Here is a 26638-nt window from a genome sequence, read left to right as displayed (position 1 = left end):
GCTGGAATAAAATGTGTTTTTTCAGCTTTTTATACGTAGGAAAGTAATAATATCTGCTCCAGGGTTTAGGAGAGCTCAGGTTGGTCTTCTACTTCCTTCTGTAGTTCTTCCACTTTATGCTTTACTGGCCAAAGGAAACACAACAGCCAAGGTTTTTCTCTCAACAGTATACAGTAAAGTGTTTTATATGAACATTAATGCAGGTTTTTCTTTCTGTAATCATTCTTCTTGTTAATACCGGAGGAAGCCGACCGTCCTCCGTCAGTGCAGACAGTGTATTCCAACGCTTATCTGAAGTTAATGTAAGAATTCATCCCCCACAGTTAATAATCAGGCACTTATCTCTTATCAGTCTTTTTAGTACAAAATTCACCCGTTTTTTTCAGACTGCTTAAGTCTGATGTGAACTTCAGGTAAATGTTTGAATACATTTTGGCACAAATCATGGATCCCTTGCATTACAAGTGGATCATAAAGGGATCTCTTAAAGGCCGGTATGAACAGACAACCCATAATGTGAAGGACTGTAGGAACCTTCTTATTTGTGTCATTGCAGCTCACGTAATACTACTTCTCTAAGTATAGAGAATGGGGATAGATGACGGATGACCTCCATAGTTTAATGACCAAACAATCCAGGCACATCTGACTCACTTGGATCATGACAATGGAACAATGTATGTGCCAAAGCACCACCTGCAGTAACTTCTGATTGTTGCCAAAGCATGTTTGCATTTAATCTCGAGTCCTTTCGCTCGGGAGAGTGTCGGAAGTTTTTTTAAATACCTCTCAGGTGTGACAGAGAAGTGTTAATCGCTTGGCTTTTCCCGTGTTTGACAATCTTTTATTGTAAATCCATGCAGGTGGAATCCCGACTTTCTTATTTTGAGTCCAAGTTAAACTTTTAGCAGAAGGAATTCTGCTGATGCTCGAGAGCTACTTGCTTCAATACAGTTTCACCTCAAATTAACTCATCATTTAATCTCGGTTGTGCCCTTCAGGGACGACTCCCTCCTCCTCCTCCTCCTCTGCTTTACTTCTGTCTCTACTGATTCTCTCTGGCTGACACTGAAATGCTTTGAACCGATCACACTGCAGCTTCCAGCGGACTCTTGTGGGTTTGTGGCCCGGCGGAGCAGCGATAAGGTGCCCTAAACTCCAACAAAGCTTTCTTCTGACTGCACTAACGCTCCTCTTCGCCTCTTCGCGAGAGCTAATCTTTCTTTGGAGTGAAGTTAACCGCTTTGGCTGTAGATACTAATCTCACAAATTCCTAGCCCATTCAAACTGGCTGGCTTTGATTAACGGCGGCGGTGGAGTCTCTCTTTCCCCTGACCTCTGTCATCACGTGTGAGCTCTCCAAACAAGGACGATCTCCAGCTTGTGTAACCTTATTCCCGTGTCTTCCTCCACTAAAGAGTTCCTCCCAAGACGAAGCAAGTGGCGCTTTGAATCACCTGGAATATGTAAGCGCTCAACACACACACGCCGCGGCGCCATGTTCACGGTACTAACGAGCCGAGCAGAAGGCAGGAGTGGAGAGGACATGTGACTGAAGCCGTTTCCTGGTGTTACTCAAAGAATGTATTTAGAAGACCTGACGGTTGACTTTACACTCAAATAACCTCAAAACGGAATCAAAAACATTTTTTATCTTTAGTGTCGGCGTCCGTTTCTCCACATCCTGTTTAAAAGATATTATTTAGATTGGACAGTTTCAGTACCATGAAGTGTGCAAATGTCCGGGAGAATAAAACACATGTTTGTCCTGTCGGCGTTATAGATTGTAGCGTATTGGTTTTAATCCCAATGAGTAAATATGAGTATTATAGCTTAGAGATAATTAGTACTTTAATGTACACACACTCGTTAACTACACACCTCTCTGATTGACAGGCATGCTAAAGGAAGCAATGTAGGGTTCAGTAGTGCTCACTCACTCACACACACACACACACACACACACCCTCAGAGGCCTCACCTCTACAATGCCACATTCACCAGTCAGGCGCAACATAACTGGAGCTGACGTCGAGTCACGTCAAAAGGGCAGGAGGAGGGGGGGCAGAGCCTTGACCAGCTTCTGTGGTGTCCAGAGTCACATTGGCTGTGGAGATGTTGGAGGCGGGGTCAGGGCCAGTTTGAGGGGGGGGGGGGGGGTGCTGTGAGGTTGTCGGGTCGCTCTCCATACGTCTGTCTGAGGTGCAGCAGGTACAGCAGGGTGCTGAGGTACGAGTGTGTACGATTTGGAAGAAGAAGAAGTTCTGCGTCTTAAAAACAACCTGTTGCTTTTTTTTCCCCTCTCTCTACACCTCCAGGTACTGGAAGAGATCTCCTGCTACCCAGAGAACCACGAAGCTAAAGAACTCAGACGGATACTGACCCAGCCACATTTCATGGTGAGTCCAAAAAGAAAAAACACACACACACAGGACTCGTGTCCGTCATACCTCCCAGACGGGTTCAGGAGGCCTCTTAACAAACAGACGAAGCTCCACTGACTCCCCGTGTCTCTGGCCTCAGCAGCCGGCGGCTATACTTTGCAACTTCACTCGTAAGCTTAGAAAGCGCCAAACAGAGACTGACACAGGTGTGAGTCGGAGGCTTCATTTTCTACATCTTGGTGTCAGAGCGGTAAAGTGGTTGCAGCTTAACTCAAATGAATATTAATGCGACGAACAGACATTCAAGTGCACAGTTTCTGGTGTTCGTCACTTGAATGTGCCTTTTTAAAAGACTTAAAACATAATTTAACGGTAGTTCTGCTGGAATAGATGCGTGTTGAAGCGGCCTGAGGATCTGAGCAGCAAGGGTTAATCCAGTCGAGGGAGAGTCACTGTAGGGCTCTCAGCATCCGCCCCTGCTAATCCCATCACATTAATGCGTCTGATTTCCGCCTCTGATCAGTGGTCTGCTCGATATCAGACGGACAGACCAACGGGGGGGGGTGCATGGGGAGGGGAGACATGAAACAGGAGGAGACAAAGGAGAGAAAAGTGTATCAAAATGATAAGGAGAAAAAGATCAGTAATGAAGGTGAATGGAAGGAGGGGGTCCACGGGCTGTGCGGTGAGGAAGGAGGGGAGGTGTGGACGGAGGTCAATAAGGCGTAGTCTGATGCGATGTGCTGTGTCGGGTCAGAGGCCCGGCTCCCTCACAGCGCTACGAGAGCGTAAACCGACGGAGCGAGAGAGGAAGAGAGCTCCACATTCCAACGAGTTCAAGTGAGAGCGAAGTGCAGACGAGCCTTGCGAGGAATTTCTGTTTTAGTGCTTTTTCTTTCCCCCTCACTAGTTCAACATTTTGGGAAATACAATTATTAGAGTGAGATGAGAAGACCATTACCACTCTTATGTCTCTGCGTTATGTGCAGGGGTGAAGTTGAGAGGAGCTTAGCTCAGCATAAAGACAGGAAATGGGGAAACCGCCGGCCTGGCTGTGTCCAAAAGTTTAAAATAAATCCACTAACCTTTATTAAAAGACACACACAGGTAACAACATCTGTCTCCCAGCATTAGAAAACATCTAGGCCTACGTGGTAGCTTTTCTGGTGCTTTCGATCGTATCACCTGATCTTTGAGGTGAACTTCAGATTAAAATGTAAGATATTTGAGTTGAACTGTAGAATAGCAGCGGTGTCTCGTTTCTCCCTTTAAGACAGATTGTTTAAACCTCCTGCAGTAACTTATGTCACCGTATGACTTCAGTATGTTCTACTGTACAGTGTTATATTTTCTCTAACTTCTTACAAACAGCATCTGTTAGATTTTGATCTCGTCTTTCTCGTGAACGCCTCTGACGTCGACAGCCGTGTTGACATCAGAGTTTTTTCTTTTCAGAGAATTCAACCGGAGCATCAGATGATCTGTAAAATCTCTCTCTCTCTCTTGTTTATATTTTCTTGTGCTGCTTTGCTTTTTCTCACACTCACTCATGCACACACTCGCACAGCATGAGGGCGACGAGTTAACCCCTTAACCCTAGTCCTCATTAGGGCGAAGTCACACACACACACACACACACACACACACACACACACACACAACCTGAACTTCCTCTGTGTCTTGGAACGTGAAGTTTCCTCTGTGTGTGATGTAGTTTGACATGGAAGTTAGAGACGCTGCCACTGCCTTCATGTCTCTGCCTCTCTGATCTGCTTTCCTTCTGTGTGTGTGTGTGTGTGTGTGTGTGTGTGTGTGTGTGCGTGTGTGTGTGTGACGCAAGACGGTGACAGGTTTCCCCTTTTGTTGATGTTTGATTGCTGTCTTCTGAAGTTCAGACCGGTTTGTTAAAGTGCCACTCAGGGCCTTCTGTGGCTGTCAGAAGAGTAGAGTGGAGCGCTGAGGAACCAGCCGGCTCTGCAGCTTCACAACTCCTGCTGCTTTAACTCAAACAGACAGAGGGGAGGGGAGGGGAGGGGAGGGGGAGGGGGAGGGGGGGGGGGGGGGGGCGCACAACAGAGGCACCTGAGGACAAAGGGGGAATACCTGAAAGCGCGGCAGAGTATGGAGTCGGACGGAGTCGCGGTGTAAATCCCTCCGGCTCGTTGGCCGTCTGACTGGAGAATGAAGTCGAGCAGGAGAGGTGCTGGTGTTTTCCACCAGTGAGACAATATTTTTAGGGTTCAGGATTCACATACTTTGAGTCAAATGTATGTATTTCGGTGCCCAGCGCAGAGCACACGGTGCCCAGGTGGGAGGTTGGTTCAAATGAGGCAGCACAAAGCGAGTCGTTGGTGTTTGTGTCTAAATATATCTTAAACATTGCGTGTATGGCGCAAACCAACATCACGCTGCTGCCAACAAAGTATGTGGCATGAAAGCTCCCCAAAAGTGAAGCCAAGTCACCTCCATCGCCTCCTGGTGGCTGGCTGTTAGCGTAGGCGCTTCATTTGATATTCAGCAGAGTTCTCTATGAGCGGTGCTCACATTTTAAATGTCAATATTGCAGTCGATCATGTTCATTTAATTGTGGGAAGCCAAAATTGAGGTCGTGATTCACATTTGATTAATTGTGCAGCCATAAAATCCCTGCAGCCTTCTGAAGGCTTCTACGGAACAGACCTCTACATTATTATTTATCGTAACTAAACACATCAGACGGTCCGAGCCACTCTGACCGTGTTCACGCGTGTGTCCACAGGCTCTGCTGCAGGCCCACGACGTGGTGGCCCACGAGGTTTACAGCGACGAGGCTCTGAGGGTGACCCCTCCGCCCACCTCGCCCTACCTGAACGGAGAGTCCCCAGACAGCACCAACGGAGACATGGACCTGGAGAACGTCACCAGGGTCCGCCTGGTCCAGTTCCAGAAGAACACAGACGAGCCGATGGTACGCAGTTTAACACGTCCACTGCACTCGCGCTGGAGCTCTTTGTTGTCTCTGGATCACCCTCTGGATCCACGTGTTCGTGTGTTAATTTGTGCAGGGCATCACGCTGAAGATGAACGAGTCAAACCACTGCATCGTTGCCAGGATAATGCACGGGGGAATGATCCACAGACAAGGTGCGCTCTCACAACTGACCTTTATGCAAACGACATGTGACATAATGTCAAATGACACCATGTGGCTACTCTGGACGTGTCATTTACTTAGCAAGAATTTTCCAGATTTTCTTCTACTAGTCTTCTAAATAAACAGTCTGAATTTTAAGAAATGAAACTCCTTCATCTTCACTTACACACAGCACGGTAAGTGTGCACATGCTCCCATCGGGCCAGACATTTCAACAGCTGCTTTGTCTCTGCTCTTGTGGTGGAACGCAGCACTTGCTCCACTGTTGTATTGTGACGGTAGCATGCTGCTAATTAATCCCCAGAGGATTCATCGTGTGGTAATTGGAAAGACACTCCTATCACAAAGGATTCTTCTCCCGACTACAGTTGCGATGGTGAAAAAAAAAAAAAAAAAGAGCAACAGAGGCTAATGAAATATAGTGAGGCTGTTTAATGAGGAGAAAAGGTTTGATTCCGCTTCTGTCTTCCAGGAACGCTGCATGTAGGAGACGAGATCAGGGAGATCAACAGCATCAGTGTGGCCAACCAGACTGTTGAGCAGCTGCAGAGGATGCTGGTGAGTGTGTGTGTGTGTGTGTGTGTGTGTGTGTGTGTGTGTGCGTGCGCGTGTGTGTGTGTTTGCATAAGCTTATGACTAAGTGTGTTAGTTCATGCTTCAGTGTTCATCTCTTCTGTGTAAATCAGCAAAATGTCACACGCTCAACACAAGATGAGAATAAACTGTGTGTGTGTGTGTGTGTGTGTGTGTGTGTGTGTGTGTGTGTGTGTGTGTGTGTGTGTGTGTGTGTGTGTGTGTGTGTGTGTGTGTGTGTGTGTGTGTGTGTGTGTGTGTGTGTGTGTGTGTGTGTGTGTGTGTGTGTGTGTGTGTCCGTCCACAGAAGGAGATGCGAGGCAGCATCACCTTTAAAATAGTGCCAAGTTACCGGACGCAGGGCTCCTCGTGTGAGGTAACATCTCCTCTTCTTCCTCCTCTGCCCCTCTTTTCTGCTGATTGTGAGCTCCTGATCTGGTTACTAACTGCTCGCCTGGTTACTGAGCGTGTGTAACACAAGTATGTTGTGTGTAAGGGGTGTGCTGTGCTGTGAGTGTGTGTGTGTGTGAGAGTGTGTTTTGCTGTGTTTTGCATTTACAGCACACCAATTTCACAACCAAGATACCGGAAACCACCCACCCACCCCCCACCCCCCCAACCCCACCTCCTCTGGTCCAGGAATGAGTCGCACCTCTCTGTACAATCCCGTCCTGTGTACACTTTACAGGGGTGGACAAAATAACGGGAACACCATACAATTAAACATCTATACAGTAAATACAACTCCGCTAAAGCTCAAAATGTTTGGCTTTTGTTGCATTAATTACAAACAGTACTTACTACGACGAGGAACTTTGCAACATCGCGAGCTTTAGGAAATGTATATTTACTGCACGGCGACTGTTTTGTACGGTATGACAGTTATTTTGTCCACCCCTTGTTCAAACAGCTGTTGACACACGCACCACTCTGCCCTAAACACATGGATAAACATGAACGACCAAAAGACTTGAAATACAATCAGGAGAAAAAACCAACAATTCAGATACAGAAAGGAGTTCTGCAGTCGAGGCAGCAGCGAATCAAAAGCTTCGCTGCACCTTCACCAGTGCATCTAAGAGGCATTTCAGGACAGAAGGGAATTCACTGATGTAATCTGGCAAAAGCTTGTATGTAATTAGTTAGATTATTTTAAAAATGGATTTAAAAAGACATTTAGAAACCAGTTCAAAGATTCTAAAATTGGAGTGACATAGTTATTGTGGTTTTCTTTATTTAGGCTAAAACTCAGTGACCGCTCAGCCACAACACAGCTTTTATTTTTGGAAAGCCGTACATGCAAACCACAGCACTGTTTGGCTGAAGACGGAGAAAGGACGTCCAAGTAAAACTCCATAAAGAACAAACTTGACATTTTTTTCCACCATCAAAAGAAAGAATACACAAACGTAAATTGTCATTTTATTTCGTGATTTGTTTAGAAGCTCTCTTTACTCATAATTTATTCTCTGCTCATGATCTCAATTCTAGAGTGTGTATCTAATTTTACGCTGAAACTTCATCTTCTCCATTTTCACATTGAAACTAAATAGTCGTTATCTACGAGATTACCTCTTAAATCATTCTATAAAAACATTAAACATTTATTTAATTCTAATTTCAGCTCTTTTGGTCCTCCGGCACACACCGGCTGCTCTGCGGGAACAGACGTATTTAGTCTGTGTTAGAGATGACCTCATGGTCTCTCAGATGAGATTCTAATGTTGGTCTATCGCCCCCCTGTGGTGATGTAAGGGCCTGCAGGCTGGAGGGCAGCTGGCGATGCCATCTCCCGTGTCTGGTTGACGCATTTCATTACGTCAACGCTTTGCTGGGTCTCTATTGTGCTCTACAAACGTACCCTCCCATCGCCTCCGGCCGCTGCCCAGAAGTGTGTGTGTGTGTGTGTGTGTGTGTGTGTGTGTGTGTGTGTGTGTGTGTGTGTGTGTGTGTGTGTGTGTGTGTGTGTGTGTGTGTGTGTGTGTGTGTGTGTGTGTGTGTGTGTGTGTGTGTGTGTGTGTGGCGCTGCTGACCTGTGTGTCTTATTTCAGAAAGAGTCCCCCAACACCTCCAGGCAGTCCCCTGCCAATGGCCACTCCAGCATTAACAGTTCTATCTTGGTAAGGACCCCTCCCCCCCCCACAACCCCCCTTCCAGAAAATCCCCCCCCGACAGACCCACAACCATTTCTCTCCCCCTTCCCGGTGCGTCTCATGTGTCACGTTGATGTCTGCGTCTCTCCGTCCGTTGATCCGTTTTATTCTGGATTTTGTTTATTTTGAGTTGTTATTATTCTCGTAGGATTATCAGTAGGCGGGTCTTGCCGTAGATCTCCTGAGTCGATCCCGTGTCGTCCTCCCTGTTCATGCAGTTTGAGCCAAAAGGCCCCCGTGTCCGATATCTCAGTTAACAAATTGGTGTGCCTCATGACGTGTGCTGCGTGCTGTGCCTCATTGCTGACACGACTCACTCGGGCCTACCGTGGTCACGGTGATGCAGGCGGACACGCTCCGGGCTCCCCGCCACGCATCACACCTAAACCCATTCAGGTCCTGCAGCTCCTTTGTGTCTCCGCCGAGGCTCCACACAAACACTGTGGTGGCGCCGATGCTGCGGCTGCTTGGCTTGCTCTGCGCTTGCTTGGCTGCTCAACAGCCAGATCTGCTTTAACAGATGAGAATTACTCTGATCTCTTTTTCACTTTGCTCTCTTTTTTTTTTTTTTGCTAGAGCAGAAGCTAGATTGCAGATGGATGTGCATGCATGGTTTCTAAAAAAAACGATAAATGAATGTTGTGGTTTCACAGTTGTATCTCGCTTAACCGAGTGTTTCTGTCGTCAACGGTTTGCTTCCACAGGACCTGCCTTCCACCATTCAGCCCAAAGGTCGACAGGTGAATAACAGCCTCTCACTCCCTCACCTGTACTCACCAGCTCTGTATACAACGCTTGCATCCCTCCCCCTTTTATACAGAAGTGTGTGTGTGTCTCAATTTCTCCCAAACCCTCCTTTTTTCTAATTTGGATTCATGTGGCAGATAGTCTTTTTGTTTAGAGTGGCCGCTGACTGATCCCCAAGCTGTTCAGACTGTCAGTCGTGATGCAAATGGCCGAGGTCTGACCTCCCTTTAAAGCTTTTTTTTAACTATTAGTGAAGACATATTGGATTCTGGGCCCACTCCAAAATGCATTAACTTTAAAATATATAATTTACACCAAAATAGTCAGCTGCTAACGGCTGAACAGCTGCACAAAGAGAGGAGCAGACGGAATGCATCTGGATTCAAACGAAGCTTTGTTTTGCGGGTGTTTTTGGGGAAATTAGATTTCATTGATTTAGAGAGCATAATGCTTCCCTTCTAGTGACAGAGGAAGACAGACAGAGTGGTATTAGTGCATCAGTCAGTCAGAAGGAAGCCAGAGATCCAGACCAGTTGTGTCTACTATACACACATCTTTGTTTGTTTGTTTGTTTGTTTCTTACGGTGATATCAAGCTCATACACTGACTCAATATGAGTGACCGCTGTTGTGTCATCAGCCTGGCAGTGTAGCACTTCACTACCTTCACTTGTGTGTGTGTGTGTGTGTGTGTGTGTGTGTGTGGTAATAATGGCACAGGCATTGTTGAACCCTGCAGAGCCTAGAGATCTCCCCCCCCCCTAAGCACTGATCCCCAGTCAGATATGAATCTGCGTCAAGCCAACTAAACAATCCTCCATACCTGTCATCTCATCCCATCACAGATGTGTGTGCACCTTCCTCACACAGACGTGATCTATCTCCACCGAGAGAATCCAACATTACTCGTCTAAAAGTCGTCTCTTTCATTGTGGCATCAGAGGATCTTGTGGTTGTAGCGACAGCAGATCCTGCCAGCAGAGGGCAGTAGAGTCCACCACAGACCGTCTGAATTTAACATTGATTTGAGTCTGAGTTGACAATATGAGGATAATAATTTAAAACAATGCTACAAGGCTAAGACTAGCTGTACGTCGTTGTCCCGTCTCACCACCATCAGCCTCCCCCTGCCTCTCTCCCCTCCACCACCTCCATACTGCTGTGAAGACATTGCATAGCCGTTTTGCTGCATGATGTGTGTGATGCTTTCAAATCCTAGATTGTTTCCAGACCTCCAATCAAGGACAAAATGTCTGTTAAGGTAAGAGACAGCCTCTCCTACCCCCCCCCCCCCCCACCCCCACAAACAAAAATAAACCATTTGTACACATTTGCCCCAAACACAGCAGCTCACTTTCACACAGTGCAGACGGTAATACAGCAACAAGCAGCTGTGTGGTTAGAGAGGAAATAAAGCAGCATAATGACTGTTGTTTTGAACCAAAGGACACATAAACAATGCCTGTGCCGTAGTTACCCGTGTGCTGAGAGGCTCATTAATAGTCCAGCCGTGTCTGGGTTCATCTCACTGGAGAAAGGCCTTCCTTGGAAACCAGTTTCCAACCTGGCAACCAAAACACCCCCCCCCCCCCACTGCTCATTATGTCACTTCTAGCTGCCATGATGTGCCAGAATACACCGTCCAGCCACTCTTCTATTCCTGTCAACTGTTTTGTCTTTCTTTCACCGTCTCTGTCCCCACGAAACACGAAATGCACCTCCACCCCCCCGTCCCCGTCCCCGTCCCCGTCCCCGTCCCTCAGGGAGCTCACTCTTCTAACATCTGCGCTGTTCGCCGCAGATCTACGTGAGGGCTCAGTTCGAATACGACCCCTCCAAAGACGAACTCATCCCCTGCAAGGAGGCCGGCATTCGCTTCCAGGTGGGCGACATCATCCAGATCATCTCCAAGGACGACCACAACTGGTGGCAGGGCAAGCTGGAGAACACCAAGAACGGCACGGCAGGCCTCATCCCGTCGCCAGAGCTGCAGGAGTGGTGAGAGGGACACACACACACACACACACAAAAGGATGAAGGTTCTTCCTCGACATCTACAACCCTTCAGCTGACACTGTGCTTGTGTGTGTGTGTGTGTGTGTGTGTGTGTGTGTGGTAGGCGGGTGGCGTGTATAGCCATGGAGAAGACCAAGCAGGAGCAGCAGGCCAGCTGCACCTGGTTCGGCAAGAAGAAGAAGCAGTACAAAGACAAGTATTTGGCAAAGCACAACGCAGGTACACCATGCACTCACACACATCCATAATCATGCATGTGCACACTGAACAACATGCATGCATTTCAGCACATTGTTTGTGAGGGCTTGAGAGCATGCATGTCAGTCCATCTGTCTGTCTGTCTGTGGGTGGAACTCGTATGTAACAGGATCTCGTAGCACTCGTCTTCTGTAGCGGAGCCTCTGCCAGGAAAGACAGGAAAAGCTGTCAGTGCAGCAGAAATCTTATATGAGCACAGGGACGGTTTTGGGAAGTGTGGGCAGCTCGTTGAGACCAGTTTTGAGGCCAATAACTCTGAATTTGATGCACAATTTTAAAGTTGTCCCATTTGTCCCTTCAGTAAACGCGTGGTGTCAAGTACAGTTTATGTTTAGCGACGACTGGACACGGATGTAGCACATACCATAGAGCCACTACTCAAATATCACCGACATGCGTCTGGCTCGCTGAGCAGGCGGAGATGTCGAGGAGTAAAAACTCAACACTCAACAGTTAGCGACCTGAGTCGTGACTGTTGAGTAAACACAGCAGGCGGAGGAGGAGGTCAGCGTGAGAGTTTAGTGACGAGACAGCAACAGGAGGTGGGAAAGGTTTTTGTTTCCTGAATAGACAGAAAGCTGTGGCTCCGCCTTTCACCTTTTTTGGTCTGTAGAAACTCTTTTATGTTGTGTCGATGCAGGTTGATAAAGTGGATTTTGGACAGTGGTTTCCAACCTTTTTGGCTTATGGTCACTTAAAATGAAATGAAATCCTCAGGCCGCGAGTTCCAGAGCCGCGGGGGCATTGACCGCAAAAGCCTGGTCCTTTAGTCTTGAGCCGGGACTCAGGAAGAGCCAGCAGAGCCTCGAGGCTGCAGCACATCAGCAGCGTAGCTATGGGCTGAACCGTGAAGTGCTTTAAATGTGATCATTATAACCTTAGAACCCGTTCTCAAACCGACTGGTAACCAGTGACTAGAGGCTCAAACAAGCAGAACGGAGCGGTGCAAAGAGTGCAGACATCTATCGAGCACTTTGAACACCAGGAAGACGATAAATGGAGCTTCTATTTCTTAAATACTTGTTATATGTCACATCCGTGCATGTCGTTTTTTTTGGTTTTTTTTTCAAAAGACTACGGTATAACGTGTGTGTGTGTGTGTGTGTGTGTGTGTGTGTGTGTGTGTGTGTGTGTGTGTATGTGTGTGTGTGTATGTGTATGTGTGTGTGTGTGTGTGTGCAGTATGTTTGGGTGTGTGTTTGCATCTGAACATCCAGATAATAAGCACGTCTGTCCATTGAAAAGGAACTGCTGAAATGTTCTATAGCATGCAGCTCAGAACATAATAGTTATGTAGTCATAAAAGCATGAACGCATGGGATCCAAAGTATTTAAACAGAAGACTTCACTTTGACTTCCACTCATCGCAGTAAACCAGGACACTGATGGTTCCCGTGGTAGAAGTAAGTAGGGTTGAAACAGGGCGTTGAGATTCTTGTATTTCCCCGGAATTACATTTCTTTGCATGTTTTTGTGTCGTGTGCATCTGTGAGAGTGCGTAGAGAAAACTATTGTCAGCACTGAAACAGAGACGTCTTCTCCAAACCTCATCTGTGAGCTCTGCCAGCAACTGAAATGGACAAATAAGTAGAATTGTTTTGTGTGAATGAAGAGAAGAGAAGGTGGTTCAACGAGACTTAACCAGCAAATGTCTTTATTCTTTCGCACAAAACAGTTAGAAGAACAAAGTTATTAAACATTGTTATAATACTGTAATAATACTAACAGTATTGTTGTTGTAAAACATTTTCATGGTAAACGGCTCGAGTAATATCCTCAGGTGAGCTCTGCAACGGCTCGACTTCTTTGCCACCTCACAGAATAACATTTTACTATAAACTAAGAGAATTGAGAGAATAACAAACAAACGTGTTATGACCAATTATCTGCTGATTAAAGTTCAACCTAATTTATGTGAAGAAGTCCAGATTTCCCCTGGACACTGTCTCTGTTCCCCTGAAAGCTGCTGCTGTTCTTGACGTCTCTGCGGAGTCTCTACCGCTCAGTGACGTGTCGCTGGGAGTTCACCCTTCGGCAGCAGCAGCAGTGTCTTGTGTACTATTTCCGTCTCCGTTGTCGGCGCTGTGCAGTGCTGCCCAGCTGTTGAATCTTGCTGTCTGTGTGTAACATTTTGTAACTCTGCTGTTGTAACTGAACCATGTTATGACCCCTCTCCATCGCTCTCGCTTTCTCCTACTGAACGGCCTCTCTGCATGTAAGTAACAACCAGTGACAGCAACCACCACCTCCTCTCTTCTTCTTCTTCTTCTTCTTCTCTCTCTCCTGTAGATTAAGCCAGCTGTCACTGCCAGCGTTTCACTTTTGTTTCTGTTGATTTGGTCCTAAAACAACAGAAGGCTGAGACCAAACTGAAGCCATGTAGCTTAGTTTCTCAGATATCGTGTGCTGTGATCTTCATCTTAACCCATTTTTTATTTTATTTTTAAATCACGTTTGGTCAAATGTGCTCGTTAGCAGAGCCAGAAGACAGTAATGTAAATATAATTAGACTCTGGCGTTAACTACATACAGTTTCTTCTCTTCTTCTATTTTTAAACAATGATTCACCGTCAGTCTGTAGCCGGTCTGCAGCCTCCTGTTGCACAAGAGAACCCAGTGACTTGTGGGTATTGTATTTCACTCGTCAGCACCCTGAGGTGGGGGCTTGTGTTACAGAGGCTGAGAACATATTGTACAGTGAGCAGCTCTGCTCTCACAGAGACACTCTGTACAGCAGACAACCTGCAATCTGCTCATTTATGCTGCTCTGTGATTTGTCCTGCTCTGTGCAGGTACATCATACCTAGCATTACATTTAATGACTATTATTACGGAATACATTAAAGGTAATTGTTCTATTACGGCAGTTTGAATACAGGATAACTAATATGTGCAGTTGTATTAACTTAAGAAAGCAAGTTCATATTTAGAAGAGATAGTTGCTGAAGTTTAAAAACGATGTAAATCAGAAACCAGAATTAAAACAATTAGTCGATAGACGGGTAATAAATAAATCATTCTATCAAATATGTTTGGTTTCAGCTTTTCTATTGTGAACATTTGAAGCTTTTCTTTGTCATATGTGATAGTTAACTGATTCTTTTGTGGGTGTTAGACTTTTTAATGTGCAACCTTGAGCTCATTTTGTAAAAAATAAAATGTTGGTAAATTAGCAATAATTTGGTCAATAAATTGTAAGAAAAGAGTAAAACATGCCAATCAAAATGTATCGAAGCCCAAGTTGGAACAATTAAATTGAAGATTTTCAATTAACTGTCAAAGAAGACGAAGAAAAGCTGGAAATATTCACATTTTAGATGCTGGAGACATTGATTTTTTCCCCCTTTTATTTAATCCAGTTTAGCTCCTTTTCTACAATAGTTCTTGTTACAACACAATAAAGTCATAAACAACTATGAATGTTTGGATAACAAACGCCAGACTTTGAGAAATCACAGAAATAATCACTTCGGGTGGAGTTGTTTCTTTATGCAGCCAGTCAGAGAGGTGAAGTCGTTATACTTTCATCATCCTGGTGGAGTTTTTGTTTTTCTCACATCACTAGATGAATATCTGCTCGGTGAGATTTATTTAATCTCGGAGCAGAGCGGTTATTTTAAAGGAGTCTTCATCACTTCACAGATCATCTCAGCTCTCCAGTTGTTTTTATTTGTTTTGATGAGTGACCCAACTCGCTCCTCTCTTCACCACATAGTCACCAGATGTGTTTCAGACTCTTGTTAGTGCGCCTTGTTCCCGTCTAACTGCTGTTTGTTCCAGCACACTTTGCTCCTCCTCCTCTTACTCCGTTTCTCTCTCTCTCACCTCCAGTGTTCGACCAACTAGATCTCGTCACGTATGAAGAGGTCGTGAAGCTTCCTGCTTTCAAGAGGAAAACATTAGTTTTGTTAGGTGAGTTCTGCCGAGTGTAGCAGCAAGAAACGGGGACGCCTGTCTTCATATCTGACCTCACTGACTGTGTGTGTGTGTGTGTGTGTGTTTGTCAGGGGCCCATGGAGTGGGCAGAAGACACATCAAGAACACACTCATCACCAAACACCCCGACAGATTCGCGTACCCCATTCCACGTAAGACGCATGATCCAGGTCCTCCACAGAAACGCACTGAACAGCACCGTTTTGTGTGTCGGGAAATGTAAATGCTCCGTGTCTCCTGGTGTCCCGCAGACACAACCAGACCTCCAAAGAAGGACGAGGAGAACGGGAAGAACTACTACTTTGTCTCCCACGACCAGATGATGCAGGACATCAGCAACAACGAGTACCTGGAGTACGGCAGCCACGAGGACGCCATGTACGGGACGCGGCTGGAGACCATCCGCATGATCCACCAACAGGGACACATAGCTATACTGGACGTGGAACCTCAGGTGTGTGTGTGTGTGTGTGTGTGTGTGTGTGTGTGTGTGTGTGTGTGTGTGTGTGTGTGTGTGTGCGTGCATGCATATGTAAGGACATTTTGACCTCTAACACCTGTTCTCCATCAGGCCCTGAAGGTCCTGCGGACAGCAGAGTTTGCCCCGTACGTCGTCTTCATTGCTGCACCAACTATTACGCCAGGCATCAATGAGGTAGGAATACACACAAACACACAAATATGTTCACGCTACGAACAACAAAAGCAACGAAACGGCATTAAAAAAAGAAAGCATGTCCGGCTACATCGACGGCTAGTGAAAGTGTTACACGAACACTCGTTGACGTAGTCACGTCTTTAAGTAGCCCCGGGAACTGGCGATGAGGAAGTGTCTTAAAACGTGCATTCTCTCTACTGACCAGCAGGGGGCGACTCCTCTGGTTGTATAGAAGTCTATGAGAAGATGACTCTACTTCTCATTTGATTTATTCCCTCAGTAAACATTGTAAACATGAGTTTATGGTCTCAATCGTTAGTGTGATTTGTAGCACATCATGCAGCGACAAGTGTCGCGTGTCATTTTCCAGTTTCATGTCACCGGCCTCCATTGACAATGACTTGTACAATGCTGCTGTGTGCTCACACTGTTAATGCAGCACAAGGCTGGTGATATTCTTTTATTTCTTTAGTGTGTCTACTGTCGGGTATTCTTATTCTTCTTCCTCTGCACTATAGAGCTCCATTGTAGTCCAAGAACTATTAACATCACTGAGCCACACTATTGCACTGGGTGACATGTGACACACACACACACACACACTGTAGTTTATTTTGGCCCAATCCCACATACAAATACTCACTAAACTCACTCACTTACATGTCAGTCAATGACACATATGTCCTTTAATTACATGTAACTCTGCAGAGTCGGCGTGTGCAGCGCGACCGTCACACAGCGTGCTGGTGCTCCAGCAGCCTCTCGTTGTGTCGGCTCTCCTCTCGTGTGTTTGCGTCTCTCAGTCCTCTCTGCACTTCTTTACTTTTGCATGCTGCATGCGTTCCTTTCTGTGGCGCTCCTCTCAGATGCCCAGGTGGTGTCGAACGCTGCCAGTAAGTAGAGCCTGACGGGATCGTCACTACGTAGTGTTATTTTTAATTATGTGTGTGTGTGTGTGTGTGTTGTTTGCCATATGCTTCTTTGTATGCTTCTAGTGGTTAGTGCCGCCTTCTGTGTTTTCCCATTCACTTCCCCCTCTGCTGAGTAAGGCCCTTACACACTGTGCTGTAGCAGCCATCTTGCAGGTTGACTGCATGTCACACTGTGGGTCTAATACAATGAAATGTCTGGTGATTTACCACCAGAAAATCACACAGTATGTAAGGGCCTTAAGAATTTCTCTGTCAGTCCTATAAGTGCTCTCCATCACTGTCTCTGCCTTCATCAGTGTCTAACTCCCAGTGTTCCTCCTCCTCCTCCTCCTCCTGCAGGACGAGTCGCTCCAGCGGCTGCAGAAGGAGTCAGAGATCCTGCAGAAGACCTACGCCCACTACTTCGACCAGACCATCATCAACAACGAGATCGATGAGACCATCAGGCACCTGGAGGAGGCCATCGATCTGGTGTGCACCACCAGCCAGTGGGTTCCCGTGTCCTGGGTCTACTGACCTGCAGCCCTGACAGACACCACCTCCCCTCCCAGCAGCAACACCTCGGCCAAACTCCCTCTTTGAAGTAAGAATAAATAATAAACTTTAACAAACAACGAAGGGAAACGTCTCTCTGCACTGCAATGGATGGACCCCCCCCCCCCCCCTCTGTGTACTGTGAAAGCAACCACAGCATTCAACCGAGATCCTCCTGGACGCCGCCGCACAAACAACCTGCGGCCAATTAACGGCCTCCTGCCCTGACAGACGACCTCGTCATAGTGATGTATAAAAACAGAGTTTAAACAAAAGTGAATATTGTCATGTCTGTACTAGCTAGGAGGCAACATTTTTGTAGATGTTTGTTTTAAAGAGACAGTACTGTATCCCGTCCTCCCATCACATTGTAGTCCTGTTGGGTGTCGTGGTACTAAACCATCTGTAGAAAAGACACCGTCAGGGTATTCTGCCGACCAGCAGAATGAAGCAAAAGCACACAAAACACCCTGCAATGTCTTCTCATCTGTAGGTCACCATCCCTCATTATTTATTCTGTCTCCTTCTTTTTCTAAGCTGTACATCTGGGTTTCATTGTGTCATGATCCCATTCAGCTTTTGGTACAGTTACAATATCACACACACACACACACACACACACACACACACACACACACGTATGCACCTTCCTACTTACCGACCAGGTACTGTCTCTTCTAAATAAATCCATCAATGTTTTAGAGATTTGAATGAGGTTATCATGCATGTGGACATTTGCAAGCTTCCATGCTGTCAGTCAGTCAGTGTTCCCAGTGTCCCTCTGTAAACCTCCAAGAAAGAAAAGAAGACAAAAATATATATATATATAAATATATATATATAAATATATAAATATATATATATATAAATATATATAAATATATATATATATAAATATATAAATATATATATATATAAATATATAAATATATAAATATATATATATATATAAATATATATATATATATATAAATATATATATATAAATATATATATATATATAAATATATATATATATATAAATATATATATATAAATATATATATATATATATATATAAATATATATATATATATATATATATGAAAAAATGATTAAAAAAACATTCCACTGAACTCAAGGGAAGCAAGCGGGGGCAAGAAAAAACGATGCGCGGCGGAGCCAGACGTTGACTTGACGCCGATGCACATCCCTTGCATTTCAGGTGACATTTCTAAACCACAGATTTATAAAAAATAAATTAAAAAATGATCGACCACGTAGTGAGATGTTTGTAAAAAAAAAATGAAAAAAATCTAATAAAAGTCTCGATTTCTCTTTGATTTGTCAAACACACAAAAAAAGGAAACATTTCACCTTGTTCTTCATTTGCCATTTCACAAATGTGATGTCCAAGAGTATTAATGTTTCAACCAAGTTTAACAATTGACGAGAGATTAAAGTACTGATTTTTATTCTGCAACTGTGTAACCGTCTGCGAAGGAAGCGAACACCGTCCATTCTGCAGAGGGGAAGAGGAGGCAGCGTGAGCGTCTGTGTAACCTGTATATGAAAACGGCAGACCGACGTACAAACTGCCCCTTTGTGTAAATGACTCTGCAATGATAAAAGTTCTTCAGTATGAACAGTTTTTTAAATATATTTCCTTTTATGTGTTGGAAAAGTGAACCTTGTGGCTCTTCTTTGTTTTCTCTGTTCCACATCAACATGACACAAACTATCTCAGTCCTGAGATCCAGACTGAGCAGCGCTGGTGGTTCTGGATGATTGCTAACGAGCCGACTAAACCGTTGACTTTGGGCTTTCATGAGATTTTAATTACAACTCAATCACATCAGAATCAGTCCAAAAGTTATTAGATATCAGTTTACTTTTCAGTTTCCTCTCACAAAGGACGAAGAAACACTAGTAATTCACATTTTCAGTTAATTTCAGGCTTTTTTTGCTTAAAATAAATGTTGAAAACAATTCAATCATTAAAGTTGCAAATTATTTTTCTGAATACTTCAAAAACAGGAAGATTTAATTTAAGTCTAATGAAATGTAATACTTGTTTCCTCATATTATCCTGAGCTGCAAAGATGAAGAGTACCGGCAGAAATACTGAAATGAATATGTACCGTCTGTTACCTCGTCTTTATACATCAGCTAATATTTTATATATTCCTATCTCTGAAATAATTATGATGGAAAACAATGCAAAGATTTTTTCTTTTTTTTATTAATCTGCAAATTATGTTTGAAAATTATTATTATTAATTATTATTTGAAAATTACAAAAATATTCATAATAATAGCAAGAAGAAATCCAACAAATGACATTTCAGAATCTGGAGACAGTATTTTTTGTATATTTTTCCTTAATACATAATTCATAATTAACCGATGAATACATTTTCTTCAGATTGATTCTCTGGAGAAGATGCACGGTCTCCACCACCAGAGAGTCTCTGAAGATTTATCATTTTAGCCCCAAAGAAGTCATTCTGGACACGGTGTTGGAGCATAAAAGTGACCAGAGCTGAAATGTTGAGCGGATGAATTGATCAGGAGAACATAAATATGTTTAGCCAACATTCTGATGATCGTCTCTTTCTCTTTTCAAAGAAGAAAGAATGTCATAGCTACATATGTCGGGTGAACTCAGCCGACTCCTCAGTGAAGCTGCTTTTTGTGATTTCAATCAGTCCAAGTGAGTGATTAGAATGAACGGTCGGCAGCCTGAACGCTGGCGCTTAATCCCAAAGCTTTAACGTCTGAAAAAAGAGACACAGTTGACCGAGGACAGCTGTGTTCTTCTTTTTAAGTGTGGATTTTATTATTAAAATGTCAAAAAATTCATATTATAGCATGTCATAAAAAGTCATAGTACAGTATGTCATAAAAAGTCATAGTATAGTAAAGTACAAGCAGTAAATGTATACTTCCACCTCTACACAAGAGTAGGATAATATAAATTCATACTACGGTCACACCTTTGAGAGTAGTTTAATAATGTTACTGCAGGCTTGATCGTTGGTTTTTAAGGGAGCCCTGTCTTCTGTCCACATTGTATACATCCCACATATATTGTGTACTAATACTCAAATCGTATATATATTTATTGTTAATACAATATATTACCACTACACATTACTCTGCACGTTACTGTTAGATGCTAAACTGAATTTTGTTGGCTCAGTACTTGTACGATGACAATAAAATTAAATCTCATCTTAAATCTAATCTTATCTAAAATAGGTTATTTACACACCCAGGTGACGCCACACATTATAAAACATTATTCGTGCAGGACAATTCCTAATCTTTAGGACCTAAACCTTTCCAATTCATCTCCCAGAATAGGGCTGATATATATTTCACCATACATTCTTAAAAAGGGACCTTAAAAGTACAAGTTACTTTAGTAACAATTCAAATAAAACAGAGACACTACTCAACTAATTATTCCAAATAATGACTTACATAATCAAGCTGTTTTTGTGTCAGTTCAAAGCAGGTGAAATGAAAATGCAAAGATGGGAAATATGTCTCCAGGACAGACAAGTATACAAGAATAAATTAATATTAACTTTAATATTAAGATCAGTTCTTCCAAACATCTTGAAGCAGTACTTTTGAGAATATTATCAAAACCAAACAGCTGCATGAGAACGATGGCGCATGAGAACGATGGCACAGGCCAGTGTGCAGATTAACTGGTGTTCCCCGCTGGAACGGGTCGACCCTGACCACTGAGCAGGCACGTCAAAAGTTCAACAGCATTTTTTAAATTATTATTATTTAAAAATATATATATAATATAACACAGCGTTTTGTCTTAAACACCAATGAACCGGATCACTGCCTGTCCAAACCAAACTAACATTCACCAGGGTCAAAAGAAAGCAGTGGCTGGTGTCAGCACAGAGGTATTCTTTAACACTTTCCCCTCCCCCATCCACAACCTGACATATGGCAATCACACCCACCACACCGCCGGTATAGAGAGAGGTGAAAGCAACGAGAGAGTCCCTCCATTACGCCGTAACATACACGAGCAGCAACAGCACTGAGCCACATGCAATAAGAAGATTAATGCATTTATGGAAAAGCTGCAGAACCTACATTTAGAGCTGAATGAATATAGACGAGCAGAGAGGACATCTGCTTAGGAGATAACTACAGGAGCTCTTATCTTCTTCAACTTCACCCACTGATGTGAATCTAAATACCGAAGACAAAACGCTCGTAACAGACTATGCAATGCTATGAATATTACATAATATTAATACAAATTGAGCGTTATACAAGAAAAGGTGGAGGTTCACGTGTACATTTTCATCACTTTGCCACGTCTGAAATCAACACCCGCCTCTGTGATCGTAGAGACGACTCCCGTACAGCTTTGGCGTAGCTGCTCATGAACCACGATGAGAGACCCTCATCACATATGTAAATCTATAAATATCATAGATTATTGTAGCTCATGCGAAAATAAATCCCGCCACGTCAAGGTCAGTCTTCCCTCCAAGGATAGCTGGTAATATCCAGTTTACCGAGCTATAACAAATCTCCCAATCCTCCGTATGGCAGTGCGGACTCACACCAGCAGCCGCACATCCTCTGTGCTCTCACGGATAAATGAAAACATCTTTTATCTCAGCAGCAATTTGAAAAGCTACTCCGTGTTGTTTCTGTGAAGAAAACCCTCTTTTTCCACTGTTCTCATGTGCAAGAACGACAGTAATTCATATCTGACCGGCCAATCAAATCAAAGATGAGCCACACTGCAATGACGCAGAGAATGGATTGGCTGGCCTGGGCCCGTCGCCCTCCGACCCCTGCAGAGATCTGGCCCTCCTCGGGCCCCAGCAGGGTCCCGTTGCGAAGGCTCTCCGTGCCGTTCCCCATCTCCTCTCTGATCTCCTGCTGGAGCATTTTTGAAATGAGGCTGTTGAAGCGGTTCTCCGTGGTGGAGGCGATCTCCGACGAGGCCGTGGTCAGGTTCAGCTCGCCGGGGTCCACGCACGAGCCGTTCACCTTGGCGAAAACCACCTCGCTGAGATCCAGCCCCGCCACGGAGGAAGGTGAGGCACAGGGGATGTCCCGCACCAGCTTGTAGCTTTCCATCCACTCCTTCAGCCACTCCAGGGAGCAGTCGCACTCCCAGGGGTTCCTGAAGAGGAAGAGGCGGCCCAGGAAGTAGACGGGCCGGAAAACAGGGAAGGGAAGGGCGGTGAGGTTGTTGCTGTTCAGGTGCAGCGTGATCAGGCTGGTGAGGTTCTCAAACGTGCCTTCCTCGATGTTTAACAGCTGGTTCCTGTCCAGGTACAGGACCTCCAGCTCCACCAGGTCGCCGAACCAGGTCTTGGACACGTTGGTTAGCTGGTTCCCCCCAAGGTTGAGCATCTTGAGGCGGACGAGGCCTTTGAAGGCGAGCCGGGGCAGATCGGTCAGCCAGTTGTCGTTGAAGTAGAAGTTCTCCAGCTTCAGAAGGTCCTGAAAGGCTCCGTCGTGGATCACGTTGATGCGGTTCTCCTGGAGGTTTAGGTGCCTGATATAAGAGGAAGACAGAGATGTTTAAAAGACCAAACTGAGGACTTAAGGCAGATTCTTTCACCATAGGCCATTCGGCCATAATTCGTAAATCAGGTACTTTCAGGTCAGCATGTCTTCAACTAGAGACGGAAACCCGACAGACTACGGTGATCCCTACGGCCCAAATGCAGGCAGAAGTGAAATCACTCTACAATCCAGTGAGTTCATATTTACTATTACTAATAAGTAGACTATTGGTGAGTAAATTCATCACGCGCGAGCTACTTCCAGCCTGTGACTCACTTGAGACCACCCAGGCCCAGCAGGGAGTTGTAGGCCACCGCCTCGATCTTGTTCCTCTCCAGGTAGATGTGAGTCATGTTCTCCATGCCTCTGAAGGCTCCGGGGATCCTCCTGAACTTGTTCTCGAAGCAGAGCACCTCCTTCAGCGCCGGTTGCTCCAGGAAGATGCGGTCGGGGAGGTTGAAGAGGTTGCAGTTCGAGATGTCCAGGCGCACCAGCTTCTTCAGCCCCGATAACGTCCGCGTATGAAGGTAACTGATGTAGTCGTTGTTCGCTATTTTCAGCTCTACCAAGTTGCTGAGGCCCTGCGGGACAGAGGGTCAGCTGTGTGTTAGATATGCAGATTTCAATTTGTAGTTTCACAAGGTGCTGGTAAGATTACAAGACCCCAAACGAAAGATACCTTCAGTCAAAGCTACAAATCAATAAGACTAAATACAACATGTTCACATGAATTTCTATGGAAATATGGACCACTGGTGAACAAACAAGGTAGTTAACTCCGAAAACTGTTATCTAACTTAAACCTATCGCTATCTAATCATGCAGATAAGTTTGGGTTTATTTGTTCAGGTTTGGAGGTGAAAGGTTGCACTTTTGCAGCTCAAAGCTCTGAACAAAACTGTAATTTGGAGATGGTTTGAGCTCCACCACTTTAATCCCATTCAACCTCTGTTGTTTTTGACTTAGTGGCAGATTTCTCAGCAGCGGACAGCCTGTCTTAACAAGTAGGCAAGTAAAACATTAACAATACACAATTCTGGATTCCGCGGGGTGTGAGAATAGGGCAGCCTTCACAGAGTGTGTGTACTCTTTGCTGGAGGTAAATGTAATTAATCCTTCTAGAGTCCACCACAGAAGGAATGCAGCCTTGTCCTTCATGTAATGGAAACCTGCCTTTCACACACTATTGCACACCGTCCTAAACTCCCAGACAACACCTTGCTTTTCAATTTTCAGTACAAATTCCTGAAAACACGATATTAATTATCTCTGCTTCTCTTTAAAAAAAAGAAGAGCAACCAAACAGCGGACCTTGAAGGCTCCAGGGGTGATGAAGGAGATGTTGTTGTGGTCCAGAGAGAGAGACTTGAGGGAGGGCAGGGTCCCGAAGGCCCTCTCCGACAGGAACTTGAGGCTGTTCTTGTCCAGGTTGATGGCGGAGGCCTCGCAGGGGAACTCTTTGGGCAACTCAGCGAGGCTGGAGCGGTCGCACAGCACGCTGCAGCTCTTCTCCTCTGTGCAGGTGCAGGAGGTCGGACACGCCCGCACACAAGCCCAGCGGGCCAGCACCGCCTGAGGCAGCAGGCACAGCACGGAGACTGGAAGAGCACCGGAGGGTTAGGGTTCAAGCATCAAAACAACATTCTTTACTCCGATTCGCTCCAAAGAAACTAAGAAGCTGCAAACACACATATCAGCATCAGTACATTCGATTTGACGTTTGAGGCACGTTGAGGGCTGAACTGTCTCTTTACGAGCTGCTGGTGAAATGATGATGTGATTGAGACGGAACAGCTTACATCAGCGATTAGCCCCACAACAATAGGCATTGTCTGTGCTTCGGATCTCACCTCGATCCAGTTCACGTTAGCCCGCGTTCTGCGCCGCCTTTTAGTCTAATCAGTCAGTCAGTTACATATAGATGAAAATGTCTTTGATGGAGGCAAACCCGTGTTTACTGGATGGCTCATTGGAAGACATTTTTTTTTTTTTTTTTTAACCTCAGCGATTATTAATTATTACATGAGGATTGACAGTGTGACTCTGCTTCTTTCCCTGAACCAGTCTAGGCTGTGAGAGCATTTGTACAGCTGAAGAGGAGAAAGAAACAAACAGAAGAGGAGTGAAGGGATAGAAACTGACCAGTGAAAGTGATGACAGTCATTACTGTAGCCTCTCATCTGGGACATGCCAGGATTAACGGAGGTCTGAAACGGCACAACAACAGCACAGCAGCACTTAATGATGAACTGTTGTGAATTATATAAACAAACGTCCCAAAGCCTGTTGTTGAATGTCTGCAGGTGATTTGAAGGACGTTAGTTTAAGCTTAAATTGGACTCTTTAACTTTAACAAGAGTTACAATCCTGTAAAACAAATAATCTCTGTGGAAGCAAATTTACAGAATATCACAACTGTGAACCAACCAGCTGCAGGAAAATGGAAGCGACATACCTGTAGATCTTTCCAGACGGTTGCATCCATGTGTGTTGAAAGTGTTCCTGCATGGGTCCGTCCCACCCGTCGTCTGCACGCTGCACCATCAACCGCATAACGGATGCTTCTGCACGAAACTGTCCTCCAGCTACAGTGTGTGCGGTTGTGAATTTACACTTCATCCTCCCCCCCCCCCCCCCCCCCCTTCACAGTGTGCGTTCCATAACACACACACACACACACACACACACACACACACCAAAAAGCCATCTCTTAATGGCAGTCAAATCCCCTGGATGGAGTGATGGAGTGATGGAGGCAGGGATGGATGGAGATGGAGATGGGCGGTTGTTGGCAGGATTACAGAAGTAAAGCGAAGCTCTCGGATCAAACCGCTGAGGCAGAGCGGTGACTTGGAAACACACAGATTACACCGACACACACTCGCAGCATGAAGTTGGACATAAAAACGTATCAGAGATGCAGATGTTGAAATGGATTAGGGGATCAGGGCACCAGCGGTATGTGCTCTGATGGGGGAGGCGATCAATACAATTTGCTGGCTAAGATTACTCCGCTGTCCACACTGCACACGGACCTCCATCTTCCTCCGCAGAGCTGACTGAGAAACCCGACTTCAAGGTCCCGAAAACTGCATTTTTTTCAAAATGACACAGATATTATACAACAGGGTTGTAATGGGTGTCACTGGCTCAGCGGTTATGAGACCTCAGCACATTAGAGGCCATGTGACCTTTCAAGAGCAACATTTTAAAAAACTCCCCAAAAGTGGGTTTTCATTGCACTCCCGCCGCCGTCTGTCGAGGCATCAAATACAGGTCAGCTTTCTTTTTTTGTTGATCATTTTACCCTCATTTCACCAGACTGTGCCACTTCAAAAGCTCAGCACACATACCGTAATCTCTGCACATCTGGTTACCATTGGGGAGAGCAAATGGAGACAACTCTCTGGATTCAGGTCAACTTGCTGCAACACTTCTACAGACTAAAACGCGTCACACACACACGATTGTTGAAACCATGAGCATTAATATGCTGCTACAAAAAGCCTCCACCATTACTGAAAGACTTACCTATAAGATTTTCAAACCTGGGATTTTGCTTTTAATAAACCACAAAAGCACAGGCCCTTTGACATATTAGAAAGAGGTGTTACTCCAAACAATGGATGGATTAATGAATGGGCCTACTGGGTGGTCAAAGACCCCGGGGCCCAAAGTGTCAGGGTCCCCCCCTGGAGACGCGCATCGACCATGAAGAGATGCAAAATGACCACAAAGAAACAAACTAAAGAGACACAAAAACACCAC

The 26638-nt window shown here is 45.0% G+C and overlaps 2 protein-coding genes across 2 annotated transcripts in view; one reads left to right on the top strand and one right to left on the bottom strand.

The window, feature by feature from the left end:
- The window catches only part of caska (calcium/calmodulin-dependent serine protein kinase a), a 91876-nt gene extending 73754 nt beyond the window's left edge, over positions 1–18122 (top strand). Inside the window, exons 13-27 of the mRNA XM_076110070.1 lie at positions 1419–1466; positions 2319–2399; positions 5143–5331; positions 5429–5507; positions 5990–6075; positions 6398–6466; positions 8948–8983; positions 10209–10250; positions 10791–10987; positions 11109–11224; positions 15095–15175; positions 15271–15351; positions 15451–15653; positions 15771–15854; positions 17129–18122. Of these exons, the coding sequence (XP_075966185.1) occupies positions 1419–1466; positions 2319–2399; positions 5143–5331; positions 5429–5507; positions 5990–6075; positions 6398–6466; positions 8948–8983; positions 10209–10250; positions 10791–10987; positions 11109–11224; positions 15095–15175; positions 15271–15351; positions 15451–15653; positions 15771–15854; positions 17129–17305 (1569 nt within the window). The 3' untranslated portion in view covers positions 17306–18122. The remainder of the gene's footprint in view (positions 1–1418; positions 1467–2318; positions 2400–5142; positions 5332–5428; positions 5508–5989; positions 6076–6397; positions 6467–8947; positions 8984–10208; positions 10251–10790; positions 10988–11108; positions 11225–15094; positions 15176–15270; positions 15352–15450; positions 15654–15770; positions 15855–17128) is intronic.
- A 1441-nt stretch (positions 18123–19563) lies between these two features.
- nyx (nyctalopin) lies at positions 19564–25488 on the bottom strand. The gene is made up of 5 exons (XM_076104354.1): positions 25326–25488; positions 25013–25077; positions 24182–24468; positions 23147–23451; positions 19564–22859 (listed from the first exon to the last, which is right to left on the bottom strand). Exons 2-5 carry the CDS (start codon positions 25032–25034, stop codon positions 22031–22033), a joined length of 1443 nt encoding a protein of 480 aa, XP_075960469.1. The 5' UTR covers positions 25035–25077; positions 25326–25488; the 3' UTR covers positions 19564–22030.
- Between the last annotated feature and the right edge of the window lie 1150 nt (positions 25489–26638).

The sequence above is a fragment of the Anarhichas minor genome, unplaced genomic scaffold, assembly GCF_050575085.1.
Source record: "Anarhichas minor isolate MPS153535 unplaced genomic scaffold, ASM5057508v1 ptg000004l, whole genome shotgun sequence".
Lineage (NCBI taxonomy): Eukaryota > Metazoa > Chordata > Actinopteri > Perciformes > Anarhichadidae > Anarhichas > Anarhichas minor.
This window is presented reverse-complemented; position numbering and strand designations above follow the sequence as displayed.

What these genes read in the sequence shown, in the direction of transcription:
- nyx (XM_076104354.1), bottom strand. Translation starts at nt 25,034, where the DNA reads ATGACTGTCATCACTTTCACTG. An exon ending in TCACCCCTGGAGCCTTCAAG is followed by an intron (nt 23,452 to 24,181) that starts GTCCGCTGTTTG and finishes TCTGTCCCGCAG; the next exon opens with GGCCTCAGCAACTTGGTAGA. An exon ending in CTGGGCCTGGGTGGTCTCAA is followed by an intron (nt 22,860 to 23,146) that starts GTGAGTCACAGG and finishes CTCTTATATCAG; the next exon opens with GCACCTAAACCTCCAGGAGA.